Source organism: Mustela putorius, unplaced genomic scaffold (genome assembly GCF_011764305.1).
Source record: "Mustela putorius furo isolate JIRA1106 unplaced genomic scaffold, ASM1176430v1.1 tig00003937_pilon_pilon_pilon, whole genome shotgun sequence".
In the NCBI taxonomy this organism is placed as follows: domain Eukaryota; kingdom Metazoa; phylum Chordata; class Mammalia; order Carnivora; family Mustelidae; genus Mustela; species Mustela putorius.
Window position 1 is genome coordinate 3,585,846 of NW_025422082.1, and position 19,191 is coordinate 3,605,036.

Here is a 19,191-nt window from a genome sequence, read left to right on the forward strand (position 1 = left end):
CTTTAGATTCTGTGCAAACTCCAATCCATTGGTATAGGTACCATCTCTCTTGTGAGGCATCTTCTGGTCTCTGTTTAGAAAGAGTGAGTACCTGGGGCGCTTGGGTGGCTCAGTCGGTTGAGCATCTGCCTTCAGCTCAGGTCATGATCCTGGGGTCCTGCGATCGAGCCCCACATCAGGCTCCCTGCTCAGTGGAGAGCGTGCTTCTCCCTCTCCCTCTGCCTGCTGCTCTGCCTACTTGTGCTCTCTCTTTGTCAAATAAATAAATAAAATCTTAAAAAAAAAAAAAAAAACATGTTAAACAAAAAAAGAAAAAAAAAAGAAAGAGTTAGTGAGTACCATGCTTAGCTCAATTGTTTATCTCTCCCTGCCTCATCCGTGACTGGGCACATAGACAACCATGTAGACATGTGTGTACCAACATGTAGACTATGTTTATAGCAACCCAGTGAAACAGAGTTCAAATAGTTTCTCTATTAAAGGGCTGACATGCTCAGATTGATAATTTGACCATAGTAAAGCTGAAGTAAAATGTGAGGGGAAATACTTCATTTTGGCCAGAGCAATCTTAACCTATATTTTTATTTTCTGCCCTATAGAAAAAAGGTTTTTGGTAGAGGCGTGAAGTAACTCATTTCACAATTTTTTTCTGGTATTTGAGTGGGCCCTTTTGGAATTTTGTCGGGTTGTTAAGGACCCCCTCATGATATGCTTTTTCAGGGGTGCACATGAGTCTTTTCCAGGCCAAGGATACACCTAGAGAATCTCTACAGGCACGTGATGGCTGTGATCTTTAGGGGAGAACTCTGCTCCTGAGTAACCAGTTTGGGTGTTCGGGAGGCACACAGAACAATTTGAGAGTAGTGCGAAACACACACTCACTTTTTAAAATTTATCTTCTACTTCTAAATGTTCTACTATGAACCTGTAAAATCAGAGAAGAAAGACATAAAAAAGAAGATAATGCTATATGACATGATATATGTCAATTCTGTATTTTAGATATCTGCATTGATTGGTGGTAAAAATTTTAGTGGTTCTTAATTTTTCCTATTTTTCTGCAATCATCAATTTTTTTAAAAGATTTTATTTATTTATTTGACAGAGAGAGATCACAAGTAGACAGAGAGGCAGGCAGAGAGAGAGAGGGAAGCAGGCTCTCTGCTCAGCAGAGAGCCTGATGCAGGACTCGATCCCAGGACCCTGAGATCATGACCTGAACCAAAGGCAGCAGCTCAACCCACTGAGCCACCCAGGCGCCCAATCATCAATATTTGTTAATGAACATTTGTTAATTATAGAACCAGAGGAATTTTTTTAAAGATTTTATTTACTTATTCGACAGAGAGAGATCACAAGTACACAGAGGCAGGCGAGAGAGAGGGGGAAGCAGGCTCCCTGCTGAGCAGAGAGCTCGACTTGGGACTCGATCCCAGGACCCTGAAATCATGACCCAAGCCCACTGAGGCACCCAGGCACCCCTGAACCAGAGAATTTTTAGAATAAAGTACTGGAACTTTTTTCTTAGCCAAAACATCAGTTGATAAATATCAATTACAGAGAACGTTCTAAACAGGAAGGCAAGCTTAAGATGTTTGAGAAAAATATAGAAAATTATATTTATCGCCTTAGGCTAAGGAAGGATTTCTTAAGATACAGAACACACTATCCATGAAAGAAACCTGGGTAAATTCTACTGCAATATAATTAAGAACATACGTTCATCAAAAGCCACCATAAAGAAAGTCATAGGACAAGCCACACTCCTGGAAAAATATTTGTCACAGGCATAGCTGAAAATTTAGAAATGCTTTTTGCATATTAAATACATTAATACTTAAAATATGTATCATGTATTAATATATGTATTAATGTATTATCTATTAAATATGTATTAATGTATTATATATTAAAATACGTGTTAAGATATATATTAATATCTATCATATTTTTCATATAATTGAAATATAATTCGTATTTTCATATAATCATAATTTTCATATAATTGAAAAATATTCATTTCCGAATAAGTACGTAACTCTTACAAATTGCTGATGATAAGAGAATGATGGTGTCCAGAAAATGGGCAAAGGACATGAACAGGCACCTCACAGAAGAAGAAACACAAATGTACCAAAATGCTGAAAGATACCCGCTCAACACTGTGAGTCATTAGAGAAACCCGGTCCATTACTGCTGAGATACCAGGAGGCAACCAGCAGAGAGACCCGGGTGGAGATTAGAATCAAGAGCAGCTGGAACCCTCCTTCACTGCAGGGGGCAGGGGGCTCCAGCCACTTCAGAAAATCCTTCAGTGCAATCTTGTCAAATTGGAGCAGGCACTTACCCTGTAACCCAGCAATTCCATTTCTGGGTGTTTACCCAGTGAGAAATGTTTGAACATGTGTCCTTGGACAAGCATGAGAACATTCAAAGGGGCGGTTTTCACGCTAGCGAAGACTGGCAGGCAGAATAACCCACTATGGCTCTGGGAACCCCACGGCTCTGCAGATAGGGCCTCCCAGCCACACACAGCACAGTGGCCCAATCTTAGTAGCACAAAGCTGAGAAGAGACAAGTCTAGCAAGACGATGTGCATACAGTATAATGTCATTTCTCGAAGCTTAAAAGCAAGCAAACCTAAACAGTATATTATTTAGGGAGGTCCACATAACATGATAGAAAATACTTTAAATTCAGGGAAATGACAAATGCCCGATGCCAACTAGGGTCCCTGATTCGAGAGGTTAGAGATGGGAAAGAGGAGTCCCACACGCGTGGCTTCAGCCATGCTGTGTGTTGTTTGTGTCACACTTTTTAAGTCCAGTGAAGCGTTCACCGTTGTTTGGGTCCTTATTATTAATGTTTTATGACTTGGATATGTGTAATACTTTCGTGGACCATATATTATATCACCTACAAATATTAATGACGACAGAAGGAAATATGTGGGATATCCAAAACCTGTAAGTGGAACTCTTTTGCTTTGAACTCAATCTGACTCAAGTTTCCAAACTCTTAAACCTACCTGGCCATGATGTATTGCCTTATTAACAGTGTTTTTTTAATTTGAAAGAAAAAAAAGAGCCCTGATTATAATCATTGGTATGGGTATCAAGGCACAGATTCATCTCCTTGACTATACCCTTTACTTCTCTGCCTCTTCCCAAATGATCATGGTCTCTCCAGTGTGGCTAAGAGGGAGAAAGGGAGGAGTGCCCAACGTATGCTTCTCTAGCGCCCCCTACAGACCAGATTTATCCTAGCAGTAAGTAGGGCATCCACCAGGCTCCAGAGGGGGAGGAGTGAGGACATCTCCACCCTGGGAGGCCAACTCCCCTGAAACTGGCCCGTGGTTCTTTTCACCACAGTCACTCTTCACAGTCACTCTTCAGGGCTAGACAATGGGTCTGAGGGCTTTGTTTCCTGAATACACTGAGGGTGTGTCCCCCAGCCCTGCCCTGTGCAAGTGCTCCCAGGGGTCAGCTGATCAGACTGGCACAGAGCCCTTTACCTAGCAGAGGAGATGGAAGGGCCAGGGCTGGGACTGTGAATCCTTGAGCCCTGGGCAGCTGGGGAAGATGAGAGGTGGAGAACAGTCTGGGGAAGAGATGGGAAAAGCAAGCTGCTTCTGGAGGAGTGAGGATAGCACGCAGGGGGCCGCTGAGGGCTCCCAAAGGGCCCCGAGGGAGTTAAGTGCTGTGAAGGCCGTGAGGATCCTCTCCCTTCTCTGCTGAGGCATCCGATGGGGACAAGTTGGGGTGAGGGCAGAACGCATCCCAGCCTGGTGCACTGTCAGGTCAACTCCCCCTGTCCCTCTCCTCAGCCCCAGCCCGCACTAGCCCCTCACATCATACTCAAAATAGGGAGATAACAGAGTCCAAGCCATTGTGAGAGATATGAGGCTACATCAACCGAGTTCAAGGCCATTGTTCTTGGTGTTCACACGGAGGGATCTCAAACTTCTAAGACTCACAAAAGGGTAAACTGAGGTCCAGAAATCGATTCCAAGGAGCACAGTGGCCAGGCTAGGTTTTGAACTCAGTTGCTCAATCTTCTCGAGTGTCCTGGCTGGCCAGACAGGTAATGTCTGACTGCTACAAGCTTATAGCTTTCCCCTTGTTTATTTTCCTACCTGAGTGCAAAGGAGCAGAAGCAGAAAGAAAGGCTTCCTGCCCAGCAACACTCCCCAACTCCCATCTCGCTTCTCCAGCCTTGCTTGCCTCTATGGAGCCTCCAGCTCAGGTTGCCAAAATTAATCACGGGTGGGGCTGCAGCCACCCCACTGTTCCCTGGCTCTAGGCCAGGCTCCCAGGATGTGCGTCAGAAAGAGCCAGTGAGTGAAATTCCAAAGCAATGTGAGTCACCAGGGAGGGGGAGAGGCCAAGACAGAAGTCAGAATGAGAGCCTGAGGGCAGACCAAAAAAAAAAGGCCCTGGGGGCCAGGGGCTGGGCCCAGATACCAAGAATGCGCACCTGTCCAAAGCTGGGAGTGGGGCCTTCGGCCCAAGTGGCTTATCTCTGGGCTTTGCACAGACCTGGATGGGGAGGCAACTGACCAGGAGGCTGGCCTGCTAGTCCCACCCCTGGATACAGTAACCATGACCCTTACATGGCTCCCCATAGGCCGAGGCTTGTGATCCCGGCCCTTAAATCTGTGTATTGTTCTTCACACATTCCCTCCCCCTGACTTGGCCTAGGACATTGCTTCCAGACAGGGAGCAGTGACAGGCCAGCTGGGCCCCAGAGGGAAGACTGCAGGTAAGTCTATGACCCAGGCCCTGCCATCCTGAGACCACCCCCTGGGACCCTTTCTCTGTGCCTAGGGGAAAAATGAGGAGCTCCAGCTTTGGCTGCTCCACCGGTCCTCAAGGAACTGGTCGCTTCCAGAACCCAGGACAATGAGCAGTTCTCAGAATGTGATCTCCTGAGAAGGAGGGAGATGTGAAGGCAGGGGAAGGAGCGTTAAGGAATCAGGGGTCAGTATCTACAGGGACCAAGAGCCAGGGCAGGCCTGGATGCCACTCTCTCCTTGGAATCTCACCAGGAGGGAAGGGGAGCAGGGTTCCCTCCTCTAAGAGCCCTTTTCATACTACCCAATCAGCGGCCAGGGACCAGGGTGGAGTGCAGTGGCACCCTGTGCTTCTGGGACAAGCTCAGCCCCCATGCCAGTTCTGCCTCTGCCCTTCTCCAGCCCCAGTGGCCCCGGCCAGTTCTGCAAATAGCTCGGCTCTGCCTGTTTTCCTGCACCTGGCTTCTCCTTACCCTCAGTCTGGTACCCTGCACAGCCCCTCAATGTCCCTCCCCACTCCAGGAGCCACCTGATCCTGGCAGCAGGAAGATCTGTTTCTCCAAAAGAAATGGATCAGCATCCCTGACTCTAATCCTCACCCACTCTTGCTCCCGCCCACCCGACTGGGCACGTCTTTCTAGTCGCACCTGGCCAAAAACTCAGGCTAGCAGAAGAAAAATGCCTTTCAGGGCAGCAGAGAGCCCCCAGCCAGCCTGCTGTCACCTCCTTTTGGAAGGGACAAAGCTGACACTGAGGCTTCTTGGGGCCCGAGGATGTCCTGCTCGGTCACTCAGACAAAGGGCAGATGCTGAGAGGTGGGTGGCTGTGGGTTGTAGTGAAGGTGAAAGGCACAGGCCTGCCCATGGAGTCAGACCAGCTGAGGTACCCTGTGAAGTGACCGATATAAGGCTTTAGCTGTCACTATTTCTGGGTGACTTTTGCCCTGGGCTCTAATTCTCTCTCCTCCTTGTGCCTCCACTTCCACGGCATACTTCTTTTTTTCCAGCTCTTAAGACCTGTCCATTTCTCTGACATAGACAGGATGTGTGTACACACACACACACGTATACATATACATATATGTGTGTGTATATATATACATATGTGTGTGTATGTATGTATATATACACACACACACACACACATGTGTGTGTGTGTGTGTATCTCCCATCAACTGAGTTCAAAGACCATTCCTCGGGGCATGAAAACTTTCCCACATTCTCCACTTCTTCTGGGGCCGGGTTTGCAGGGTTAGTGGGGGCTGGGAGGGATATGAGCCATTCCTGCTTCTCTGCCATCTGTCTCCCTATAGCGACCCTCCCTGATGGCAGAAACCATGTCGCATGATAACCTCACATGGTCAGAATTTCAAAACCGGCAGGGATCACCAGCACCAACTGGTCTCACTCACGAGCAAACTGAAGCCCACAGAGACCGAGACTGGGGAAGGGGCCCCAGCCCTAGAGCCCACACAGCCACAGACTCCCCGTGTGACTTGGCACATGCTGTAGTCTCCACCATCGGGTTTCCCTGATAAAGAGTCATTTTGTATGAATTCAGAACAATACATTAAAGCTCTAAAATCGGGGCCCAAGGTTGGAGGAGGCTCAGGGACAGTGCCATCTCTTCTGAGAGCCTCGGGCCAGCCCACTTTGTGACAGTAGCAAGTCATGTGGCTTCTTGAAGTTTCCCCACCTGCCCAGCAGGGGTCAGAGCCCCTCTTCAGAGGGTTGTTCTGAAGTGTAAATGAAGCAGGACATTAGCCCAATACCAGACATTTAACAGGCTTCTGATAAATGAGGATTATGATGATGAGGTTGAAGCTTCTGGATGATGGGGATGGCATCACTATTTTAAGAACTGCCGTCATCTCTAGCACAGTGTTGGGCACTAGTAGGAGTTTCACATGTCTGTGATATGCAAAACACAAGGGAAATGAATGACTGAGCAAACAAGCCTCATTTCTTCCCCAGGGTCTCGGGGCGAGTAAGCGATGTGCCTGGGATCGCATGGACTGGTTGCGATCACCTTTGGCCCAGCCAGGCTGCTGGGGATGCAGGTCCCAGAGAGGCGGAGCGTGGTCCATGCTCTGAGTCCTCTCAGGCCTGTGGCCCCGCGGTCCCAGTTCTGCCTGTACAGGATAGTGGTTGGGACAGCTGTGAACCAAGGTCTGCCAAAACCGCTCTGCCGCTCCCAGGCTTCCCTCTCGGGCTATGGAGAGGGTGCAAGGATGTTCTCCTTTCGGGGGGCGTTCCTCCAGCCCCAGGATTGCACCCACGGGCTCATGCTCCCAGGCAGCTCAGCAAGTGTCACCTAGGAGAAAGAAGAGGGTGGGTTGGGAGAAAGATGGGATGAACAGGGGTGAGCTTCTCCGAGCACGTGCTAAGCCTCAAACCACCCAGTGAACTGGAGGTGTGCATTGAGGTGCCCAGACTGAGTTTCGAAGAGCCTGCGTAACAGCCCCCTGCTGACCCAGCCACTGTGCCGGGGGACCAGTGCCGCAGGCTGGCTTGCTAAAGGACCGACCTGTTCTGTGAGAAGCTTCCAACCCTGAGCGACCAGCTCCTCTACCCTCGGTCTGCCTCACTTTGTGCCTTGCCCTGGGGGTCCAGTAATCTGGGAATGGCCTCACCTCCTGAGACCCGGGGGCCCTGACCCTGAGAGGGGCTGAATCTCCCCAGGGAGCTGGCTGACTGGCGCTGTTAGGAGCCTAAGGGAGGAGTTTCAGGTCCAGAGAAGTCCACAGACTTGTCCTGTTGGTCCCTCACCACTCTAGGAAAGTTCTGCCCGCCAGCTGCCCCCCTCCCTTGGACCAAGCCATAGCCGTGCGCCGATATTTTTCTAGATCTCTCTGCCCAGGAGGTAGAGGAAAGGAGAGGGAAGAATCGGGGGAAGGGGAGTGGCTAAGAAAAGGGAGAATGAGAGGTAAGGAAGAAAGAAGGAGAAGAGAAAGGCGGCCTTCATGGTGGATGGAGCAGGTCTGTGGATGGTCCCAGACTTTGTGGAGGACGTGGAGCTTCGGGAGCTGGGGGAGCTCTCTTCTTCTGGTTATTAAGAAGTCAGGGCCCGAGGCTCCTTAGATATCATCCAGGTCAACCACCTGATTTTCCTGAGAACCCCGAGGGGATGGGAACCCAGTTCCAGAATGCGCTCCAGCGCCTTTTGCATCCCTTCCGTTATCGTGTTGTTGGAGGTCCGAGTACCAAAAAGGCTCCAGGGTTAGAGCAAAGGGGTGTGGGGTGCTCTACAGGGTCTGGCCTAGAGTCCTGCAAGGAGAGCCCGGAGTGCAGGTGAGGGCCAGGCCCCTTCCTGGGAAGCCCCACACAATCCTCTAACCTGGGCCCAAAGCAGCTATAGCCCGAAACTCGTGTCTGGTTACTGACAGGTGGCGATGCTGAAGGCAGGGTCCAAGTTCAGACTAAGCTGACCTTGACAGGAACACTGAGGCCGCTAAATGTTTACTAAACAAACCCTGTCCCAGTCTCCGTTTTTAAGATTCCCGGTCCCATGCCCATGCCGTGCATTCCTTTATCTGGAAGCAGTAAACAGTAATACACACTCAACAGTGGACCACCTCTGCGGGTCAGCAAAAATCTTTCCCATCCCTAACATGGATTATTACCCCTATGAGCTCTAGCAGGACCAGCTACCAAAGGGGAACAGTGGGTCAGAGGAAAGGGGACTGGGGACTCCTGGACACACATCTCCCCAGGCCTCCCTCTCAGCCTCCTCCCTGCCCCCCCCCACCAGAACACTGCAGCCACATGGAAAGCCATGGGGAACAGTTGGGGCTTTTTATAATCTTTATTTGTTAACAGTTCAGGCTATTTTTTTTCCGTGCTTGCAAGAGATGCCAAGGCCTCATGAAAAAGTTGTGAAAAAAAACAAGTCTATTTTGGGGTGATCAGCCTCCTCTGAGCTTCTCACTTGCAGCTCTGCGGGGCTCCAGGAACGAGCCTGTCCTCTCTCAGAAGGTCTGCAGCTTGCTTGAAGTGAAGGATCTTGGGCCTTGGATGCACTGGCCAAGGGGGTGCATTTTTGCCCCCGGCTTATAATGTTTCTGTCTACAAAGCCCAGCGAAATAATACTGTATAGCTTCTTTCTGCAGAAGGCCTTCCTCATGGCGGCTCCTAGTGTACTGTCCTGGGAAGTAACATCCCAGGAGACTTAGGGTGGGGGATCATGCATCTCCCCTGTGGCATTAATGGTGGTGGTACCTGCAGCTCTTAAAAGATCCAAGCCAAAAAGCGCTTCGGTATCTCCGCTGAGCGAAGAGAGGCCGCAGGGCCTCTGCATGGAGGCCCCAGCTCACTGTGGCTCCCGGGGAGGCAGGGCCAGGGTGGTGGTGGGGCTTGGGTGATTGGGCAGAGGGATCTGCATGCTCAGATCTCTGCCAGCAGGGACGGGCGAGAGCCGGGGCTGGCGAGAGCCTGGCCAGGCCAGACCAGGAGTGGCGTCTTCAGCTTCTGCTTTGAGCCACCCGGCCAGCCCCCGCAGTGTGGTGTAGGAGGGCTGCAAGGGGGCCGGCTGGGCTTTGAAGATCCAGGCAGAATTCTCGTTTGCTCTCCTTTCACTGTCTCACTGGCTTGTTCATTTACTCATGAGGCGCCAGGGCCAAGGTGGGCATGGGGTTTTCCAACCCTGGTAGGTCAGACTGTCAGAACTCCGCACCCTCTGTGCTGACTGCTCGCCATAGGCAGCCCAGGTGGCCGGGGCACAGATGGGAGATGGGTCCCCCTTGACCCAGTGGGCATAAGTCCACGAGGGGGAGAAAGGCAGAAAAGAAGGAAGAGTGAGAGGGATCACACCGTCTCTGATCTCGGCCCAGGAAGCAGTCATGAGAAGATCATCTAGTCACCCACTGTCTTCAGGCAAGTCGTGTTATTATCCCAATGGAGGACCAGAAAGATTAGGTTCCTTGCCCGAAGTCACACAGCCAGTTCCTAGTGGAGGAGAGACTAGAACTGAGGTTGGTGCCAATTACTGCAATGGCTGCTCCTCTGTTTTGGTTTCTTTTTACTTTGGGCTCTTGGGGCTCTTCTTGTCCACATCCCTGCCCACTGGACTGGGGGGGGGGGCGGTGTGGGGCTGCTCTTGCCTTAGCTTTCTTCGGCCTCATTGTCCCCTGTCCCTGGAAGCTTGTCACAGAGATGCCCCTCCATTACCCTTTCACTACCTAGTATGAACTGATTCCGGAGGAATCCACCAGGCCTCTTCAAGCCCTTCCTTCATCATTCCCTCTCTCTCCTGAAGTTCTAGAATTTTCCTTGGTTGAACTTGTCCCAAGACTGTGATTAACCTTTTAAGGAAGCTGTGATTAACCTTTTAAGGATCTCTGACTTTTCCTATGTTTCTAGTCCCTTCCCACTCTGCCCCCAGATACTTCCTTCTTCCATCCTCAGCCTTGGTGGCCATCCCTCATCTTCTGCTGGGTCTAGTTTGGATCAGGAGCATCTTCAGTGAAAAGGATGACCAATAAAATATAAGCCTTCCATGCTAGAAACCCAGAGTAGATATCCGTGCTGGATAAGCTGGACCCCACCCTTGTACAGGAGAAAACAGGCCCAGAGAGGAGAGAGAATTGCCCACTGTCACCCACCTTGGTGAGGACAGAATCCAGGCCTCCTGATGGAACAATGACTGCTCTTTTCAAATTACCAAGTTCAGAAAGGTGCAAATGCCTGCAGCATGGTTGTTTACCCTTAAGGAGCCCCTTGACTTTCTAAGATGGACTCTGTCTTGGCCTCCAGGCTGAGCATTTCAGCCCTGTGGGCCTGGGCAGCAGGAGCCATGCTCTTGCCCTGAGTAGACCCTCAGTTTGGGCTGACTGAGCTGGTGGCATATCTTTGGGTAACTCACAGTGTGTTCACTCCTTCTCTCACTGTCTTCCCCTGCCCTGCCCCATTCACTTCTGTCCAGCCTCATGGAAACCTGGAGGGAACATAGAGCCATGGCAAGCCAAAGACAAGGCCGGTACAGCCTGTGGAAGACCTCTCTGGACAGCATGTGAGTAGCCCCTGGGTGATGTCAACTCCCTCCTCCTCAAGATCTCCACCCAAACATTCAATCATCCATCAAGCGTTTATTGAGCTCCTGTTGAGTACTGGTTGCCAGACCAGGAAGAAGGAAAGTCAACTAAGCATGGTCCCTTCCCTAAACAGTTCTTAGGACTTTGAAGAAGAGAGAGACCCAGTGACAGAGCAGGGTGATTGGTATTATTAGGGGTGCACAAAAGAAGGGCAGGGAACCTTGCCAACTTTGTATGGGGTATTCCTGGTGGGTTTCCTGGAAGAAGTGACATCTAGGCTGAGACTTGAAGGAGGAGTAAGCATTTTCTTCACCCCAGGTGAAGGGGTGGAAAGAGCAATGTTCTGACAGAACTGTTTGAGGAAAGGCCCAGAAGGGTTCTGTCTCTTATGAAGACCTAGTGGTGCCCCTTGTGTCCTAGACCTGGAGGCTGAGAGATTCTAGACTTTCCAGATTTGGCTCTTTCACCCTGAAAGAGCTCTGCATTTTGAGATACCTCTGCTTCTGCTCTCAGCTGGTACCAGGCACAGCGTGGCAATGCCACGTGTCCCAGACCACATGCTGCTCTCCTAGGGGAGAGGTGCAGGGTTTTGTGTCGGAAGACCTGTGGGGTGGGCTTGGTCGAGGGTAGAGAAAAGAGAGATTAGGAACCTGCCAAGAGGAGATAAACTGGAACCATGTGTGAAACAAATGGAACGCGCAGGCAGGAGGAGGACACACTGAGAGAGGTCCGCATAGCTTGAGTGGCTCTGGGCAGGAGCCTTCGAGATCAGGGAGAGGGGGGCTTGTGGTGCTGGCTGTGCGAACCTGCCATATAGGTGCTCTCTTGAGGACCGGGTTGGAGAGTTTTCTCCCCAGAGGAGGCCTCCTGCTCACAGTCTTCAGGAAAGTGGCAGCTCATGATGTCCTTGACGAGAGTGGATATGGGCATCATTGGTAGGCGTGCCTTGTGGGAAGAGGTTCAAGGGGTTTACATCACACTGGGAAGGAGGAATCATGAGATGGCTTTTCTGAGGGAAGAGAGGCTCTGACTGGGAATGCCTGAGAGGTGATGTGATCAGGAAGAACTCTGGTTTGAAGAAAAGCTGCAAAAGGATTGTGTGCCAAAAGTGGCGCTGGGAATTAAGGTGTTGTCCCCCAGCGGAGCACCTGGCTCTCTCTGCTTGAGACAGTTTACCCAATGTGAGCAGGGGGTGCAACTTCATTTTGCCAAACTTACACTTTGAACCCCAACAGTGCAGCCTGGTTGGGCAGTGAGGTTCAAAGGCTGAGCTGGTTCTTTCCCAGAGACTCCATAGAAGTAGACCTGGAAGCCCCATGATTTGGGGCAGTTCTGTTTTCCTGCTCTGTGCTGTCCTGGTGCCATACCCGCTGCTGGGTTGTGTGAAAGTTGAAGCCAACAGTCGAGGGCTCTGGACCTGGCTGGGGGCAACTGGGTATCAGTGGGAGAGGCTATGGCCTCCTGGGGCACCCATGCAGAGATGTCATGCTATGGTTCTCTCTGGGGAAGTGACTTGTGGCACACAGAGGATAGGCTGAGGCTCTTCAATACCAAATATGTGGGAAGGACACACCTGTGCTTTTTTTCCCCCATGCATGTATTCAAACCAATACATTCTGTTCTTATGGAGACTGATTCCTAACGAGAAGAGTGAAGCAGCACACTCAGTCATCCCTAACCTCTTTTCCAGCTCTAGGCAGGTTCAGAAGGAGGTGGGGGAAGCATTCTCCACTAATCAGGCACTTCTTGAACATAGACCAGGCCAGAAAGCACATTTATCACGAGCACCTTAATGGGCAACTTCCAATTACATGCATTCATAGATGGAAAGCATACTTCAGAGAATACAAAATTCATTTTTATTTGGCTTTGGGGGGGGCAATGCATTTCTCTTCCTAATTATATTTTTGCATAAACTAGCATTAGCTGGATTTGCATTCTCAGAGCACATGCTTGAGGGGGTTAGGTGGAATGCATGTCAGTCTGGGCTTAAAAAATTGTCCAGAGGTAATTGACAAGATGGATAAAACCAGACTGAGCTGGCTACTGTAATTACCGGTAGTCAAGATCATCAGAATCAAAGTAGCCTTGAACATGGAAACTTCTTTTGAGGACTGCTCATTTACAGATGTCGTGCCTTATAACCTCTTTGTTTTACAGGGGAATAAATCGAGACAGGGAGCCCCAAAGTGTCTTAGACTCCGTCTCCAGGACTAGTGTCTTCATGGCATTTCTTTTAAACTCCAGGTGGCAATAGGATGGGTGTGGGATGGAAACAGAGACTGCTGAAGAGGGAGGGAGGGGGAGAAGGCCTAGATGAGCGAAGGTACAGGTGACAGACTGACCCACTCTAAAACTCCTGACACAGGTTGTAGCTGAAGAGCTGGTGATCAAGGAAGGAAGGCCCGCAGGTGCCAGGAAAACTCTCAAGCCAGAGGAGGGCCTGTGTGAAAAGGCTGTGTTCCTCTCCCCGGGGGGGCCAGGGGTGGAGGCCTGGGTTTAAGGGGGAAGGAAAATATGTCACGTTCTCCTCCCCTAACTCGCATCCCTTCCAGGGCTAAGATGCGTCTCGGAGGTCTTATTCAGCCTCCTGGAGGAAAGGGGGAAAACCTGTGTGAGTCCAGCGAGGTCTTGCGCCTTGCCAGGTAGAGGAGGAGACCCACCAGCGGTGGTGAGCCGAGACCCTCCCAGCTTCGTCCCTCCGGGCTCGGGGAAGGGAGGGCCGGCGGGAGGGAGTGAGCGGCGCCGTGGGGCGGGGCCGGGGCCGGGCCCGCCGGTCGCCCAATCCTCTTCTTTCCCCGCCCCTTCCCCGCCCCCAGACCCCTTTCCACCAACGGAGCTCCGCGGTGGGCGGAGCCTGTCCCGGCCGCCGGCCTGGGTGAGATTTTTGCCCCCGGTTCTTCCTCCCTTTCTTTCTTTTTTTATTTTTTTTTCCCTTTCCTTTTTTTGTGAATGAAAACGGGAGGTCGCGAGCGGTCCCCGGGACTGCAGCGCTAGGCGTCTTCGCGGCCGCGCCTTCGGAGCGGGCCGGGCGCGTAGCGGCGGCGGCCTCGCCCCTCTCCTCCCCAACTGCGCGTCGCCTCCAACCTCCGCAGCCAGAGGACCCGCGGCGGCGGCGCGGCCCAGCCGCCCGAGGTCGGCGGCCGCGCGCAGCCCACTCCAGCGTGCCTCCATGACTTTGGGCGCCCGGGGCGCGGGGAGATGCTGATCCGGAAGAGGCAATGGCTGCAGTGCCGCGCGCGCGGCCGCTCCCGGCCCGCCGTCCGGCCTGGGCTGCTCTGTCAGAGTCTCTGATCTAGCGCGACCCGGGCCCGGAGCCTGTAGCAGCGGCGGCGGCAGCAGCGGCGGCGGCGGCGGCGGCGACGCCGGCATCGACCTAACTTGCACGCGCGGAGTGACCCCAGACATTTCACTAAAATGAGCGTGCTTAGCAGGAAGAGATGTGTTCCTTACACTAGAAATTACCCCGTCACATGTAGTGGTGTAAGTAAATGATTAATTTCTATTATGGCCGGGTTGCAAGCTGCCTGGAAACGCGCCGCTTCGCCCTCCTGTGCCCTCCCCGGTCCTGTCTGCGCCCCTTCTGAGGACCTCTCCAGCCACCACCACCCCTGCAACCCCCTCTCCCCTTGGCTATAGCTTTGGCTGCTGGGGTCTCAGGGGCGGGGGACTAACCTTTTCTGGGTTTTTCTAGGGAAAGGAAGATGACTTGATTGCCTTGACATGTCGTGGCCCTCCTGTTTCCTCATTTTTTAAAAAATTATTTTTATTTCGTGTGTGTGTGCGTGTGTGTGTGTGTGTGTGCGTGTGCAGAGCAGCGTGTCAGGAATAAAGGTCCAGAGTGGTGGAAATGTTTCTGTTGAAAACCAATGGAATTTGGATGTTTTGCTTGCCGTTCCGGAGAGATTTCTTTCAACCCAACTCCGTTGCAGTGTGTGCATCAGAGTTCTGGCAAACTATGGGAGAGATGCTTAGTGTTGTTTGTTGATGTTGAGAAGGTTCTTTTTGTGTGTTTGGGTTTGCATTTTTTGTTCTTTTGATCATTCAAGATCCCTTTGAGCCTTGCGGTCCACTGGATCTGCAGGAGGGATTCATCTCTCCGCCTTCCCCAATATTACAATGTCAGCCAGCCCTGCGAAAAGCCACCCTCTCTGGTCTTCTCTTCCCGATTCCCCCTTCCTCTCCATCCTCCTCGATTTTTTTTACCTTCATTTTGAGGATATTCCTCTCTTTTGCATTTTGTGAGATGCAGGATGTGGGATATTGGTTGCTAGGAGACAAAGCAGGCTCCCAGGGAGATTCTGTCGTTTCCTTGACAACCAGACTAGGGCAGCCACAGATGAACAACCTCCTATCAGCTGTGGGAGGGAAAGGGGGGCTTTTCTGGGCTCTGCAAAGCGTGTGTGTAGGGGTGTGGGGGTGGGAATGGTACCCATTGAGGGTTGTAGCTAATTTGAGCACACCTGGGTTTTTGGCCTGGCCTGAGTACACAGAGCTGGGAGAGCAGTGGGCCCGAGGCTGATTGTGGACAGGGGGACAGGGATCAGTGGGACAGGGTGGGGAGGGAGCATCTATGTGACTCTGGGATCACTGAGGGAGAGGAATGAATTGGAGACTGTGATTCCCGGGGCAGGATGGCCAGGAAGCCATAGTGTATGGAGGTTTGTCTAGAGGCTCAGAACGAATGAGGATGAGGCAATTGTGCGGAAAAGTCTAGAGTCATTGAAGGAGAGAGTGCCAGAAGGGAAGGGGAAGTTGAGAAGCTCATTGAGTGGGTTGTATCACCATACATCAGCAAGGATACAGTAAAGTAGCAATATTCTAGAGCAAAAATTATATTACTGCTGGCTTTGGCACGCTATCTCCAGTCCAGGATCCTCGTGTAAGACAGGCCTGTTTCGACTAAAGAGTTTTGCCTGCTGGCTTAATTGGGCCAGGCTGTATCTTAAAGAGAGATAGAATTACATATATAGATATGTAATCTAGCATTATATAATACCAGATTACATAAGAAGACAAATACCTCCTTTCTGCCCAGGCTCTCTTGGCACAAATTTACCAAGATTTGGGAAACTTTCTTCCAAAGCCCTCAAACCCATTTTCCAGAAGGGCAAACTGATGCCCAGAGAAGCAAATTGACTTGCCCTTTCCTAGATCTGAAATTTCCTAGATCTGAAGTCAGGCGGTTGGGACAGGGGTGGAGTGGGTGAGAATGATAAAAATAGAGAGGGAAGTCCAAGGACAAGCAGGGGAGGGCTGTGGAGGGCTGAAGAGTGGATGGGAAGGGGCTGCTCAGCCAGAGGACCCCCCAGCAGGGCTGCTGTCCAAACCCCTGGCAGTGTTTGTTACCTTCCTACTTGTTGGTTGGCTCTCTCCTCCTTCAACACAGAGGCGCATGAGCTGTGCAGGGGTATTTTAATCATAAACTCTCTGATTTTGAAGCAGCATTGATCTACTAGTGTTCTGGCATCCTCTTCACGGTACACATGCTCCTGGATTTACAAACTGACGCCCCTCCTCCTCCGTCTCCTCATTGCCCCTTCTGCTTCCACACTCACAGGCCATTCGAATCTGAATTTGAGAAGGAAGTTCTACTGGCCAGTGGGTATAGTCTTTCTCCTCCAGCTCTCCATATTCGTAGTGGGGAGTCTGTTTTGTTCTTCAGCACATATAGGAGACTATAGCCCAGGTGATTTCTTCCCAGTTGCCTGACTCGAGACCAGGAGCCTTCGAAGTGGGGTTCCTGGTCCTCAGCTCAGGAGAGAGCAGGGAGGAGGCAAGATGGTGGTTAGGATCTGCCCCACCAGGGAGGGTGAGGAAGGTAGAGGAGACCGGAGGAATCCTGCAGACAATTGCTCTGGAGACCAGGGAGGAGCTGCAAGGAGACCCCTTGTTGTTTGGAGTTCAGATCCTGCAAAATTCCAAAAAGGAGGAGGTGCTTGTCTCATTGAAAAGTCCTTGCTGCACTTTTTGCTTAGGTTGCTAAGATGTACCTACTCGGCAAATCCCAGTTGCCATGTTACTTGGGCATTTCAGTTCTGCATTCCTGCATGCTGGCATCCAGTTACAGCCCGGCAGGAACGGAGCTGCTCAGCACTGCTGGTGGCCCTGGCTCTCTGGCTGGATGGCTCAGCAGTGGGGGCGCCTCCAGCACCCTTAGGAGCTCAGCCTTCCTGGGCCCAGGAAGGGGTCCTCAGAGCCGCTCCAGACCCCCGCTGACTTAATGCTCACAGGGAGTGAGAGCAGGAGCAGGCCCATGACCTAGGTGAAACCAAGTTCCCTACCACTGTCTGCCTTGCGCTACCCCAACCCTTTCAGATGCCACTGGGGGACTGCTCCCGAAAGTCCCTTGGCTCTCCAGCTGAGGGTCCCTTCCTGGTGACAGCTTTTTAAACACTGACATGACATTTCAACTACAGAAGGACTCTCTGTTCATTTGAGCTATCCCCCTCTGGATGGACAGGGCATTCCCTCTCTGCTCAGCACAGGGAAACTGAGGCAAGCATTTGCTCAGAAATTCAGGCGCCAGCTTCTGACCCTCTGCTTCCCCCAGCAGCCCCATTACCCATGCAGTCGACTGAGTGAGCAGCCTTCCAGGAATGCCAGGAGTCTGGGGGTTTCAGCCTGAGAATCCTCGTCCCTAGGAATGGGAAGTTCTGAAGGGGGGAGTATCTCACTCTCCCTGGGGTGCAGGATGGTTAGAGGGCATGCCTGAGTAGGGGCAGGAAGGCCCATTGACCATGGAGTGAATAAGTCACAGGCCTGTTTATCTCTACTGCCATCTCAACTGGGCCTGCACCTGAGTGAGCCCTCCAGACAGCATGACTGGCTCCGAGGAGGGGAGGGGATGCCCCTGGGCTACTCAGGTGCCTCCAGAGGGACTGGGAGGAAAAATCCTGGCATCTCCCTGAAGGAGGCTGGGGGTGGGGGTGGGGAGAAGACACTAGCATTGAAGGGTAGCCACAGCTTGAAAAATCCACCACCAGGAAGGGAGGGAGGCAAAGGTAGAGGGCAGGAGAGCTGCCCCCCAGCTCTGACAAGTCCATTAAATTTTAAAGTAGCCCTGCCCTCCGGCATGCTGGGAAGGGGTGGGGACCTGGCCGGGACTCTGCATCTCTCAGCTGTTTGTTGTTCTGCTGCCCAGAGGAGGAGAGTGTGGGTGAGGAGTGAGCCTCCCAGGCGGGCTGTCCTTTTCCTGGGAGAGTGGGGACAGTCCTGGGCAGGTTCTGCCTCGGGATCTCTCACAGGCCTCCCCCAGCCAGAAGTCCAGTGGGAGGATGGTGGCAACAGAAGGCCCACGAGCGGTTCACGTGGTGCAGCCACTCCTTGCAGCCTGAATGGGCCCCCAGCTTCTCAGGCCCCGCAGAACAAGCGCCCGGAAAGCTACCCACTCCCTTCGCCCCCTCTCCACTCAGATGCTGGCTGAGGAGAGCCGCTGGCCCCGGCCCTCGGGGAGCTGGTGAGCGGAGCTGTCCTGACCACGACGCTCCTCTCCCTCAGGTCCCAATTAATGGATTCTGACATGGATTATGAAAGGCCAAACGTAGAGACCATCAAGTGCGTTGTGGTGGGAGACAACGCGGTGGGCAAGACCAGGCTCATCTGTGCCCGGGCCTGCAATGCTACCCTCACCCAGTACCAGCTGCTCGCCACCCATGTGCCCACGGTTTGGGCCATCGACCAGTATCGGGTGTGCCAGGAGGTAAGGCTGCAAGGCCGCTCGGCTGGGGGTCCGCCCCGTGTGTTTGGGCTTCTTCCCAAGCCACAGCTCAGTGTGTGCAAACACGGCCGGCCCGCCTGTGCTGAGCTCACGAGCTCACTCACAGAGGCCCCTGGGGATGGGGTGGGGGCAGCTGAAGAGGAAGGAGCCCCAGGAGAGAGGACTGAGGGAAGCCCACCCCAGGGGAAGTATCCTTAACCATTTGTGTTTTGCATGGCTGAGATGGTGCCTGAGACCCAGGCTTGGCTTAGGGCGGGCATCTTGTGCAATCACAGCCCCCGGTAAAGGGGAGGTGTTGGAGAGATGAGGGCAGAGAGGAAGAAAGAAGCTGTTGGCCAGTACCAAAACCAGAGGCAGGTGAAGTGGGGAACAGGGCAGGCCCCCTGAGATCCCTTCCACCCCAGCACAGTCTGCCCTCTCTGAGGCTCTTCGCTTCTGGCCAGCTTCGAGCCCACTCCTGCTGTTGTATCTGCAGAGATGGCACCCAGACAGGGATGTTCTGGGCACCGCACACAGAGGGAGCTGCCCGGACCCTAGCCAGCTCTGTCCCTCCACCCCCATGCTGTCTGGGACCCCCAGGGATAAGCCGGCGCTACCCTGAGCTGACATGCAGAGGCCCCTAGAACCATCGCCCCTGATTCCCGCTCCTCT

The 19,191-nt window shown here is 52.3% G+C and overlaps 1 protein-coding gene across 3 annotated transcripts in view; it reads left to right on the forward strand.

The window, feature by feature from the left end:
- Positions 1–4,633: 4,633 nt before the first annotated feature.
- The window catches only part of RHOBTB2 (Rho related BTB domain containing 2), a 29,218-nt gene continuing 14,660 nt past the window's right edge, over positions 4,634–19,191 (forward strand). For 2 of the 3 annotated variants that reach the window (XM_013061816.2, XM_013061817.2), the window contains exons 1-3: positions 4,634–4,761; positions 10,712–10,798; positions 18,321–18,522. In XM_013061816.2, the coding sequence (XP_012917270.1) occupies positions 10,716–10,798; positions 18,321–18,522 (285 nt within the window). In that variant the 5' untranslated portion in view covers positions 4,634–4,761; positions 10,712–10,715. Of the gene's footprint in view, positions 4,762–10,711; positions 10,799–13,595; positions 14,304–18,320; positions 18,523–19,191 lie in introns of those variants that run through there. The other variant, XM_004763270.2, reaches the window with a different exon arrangement.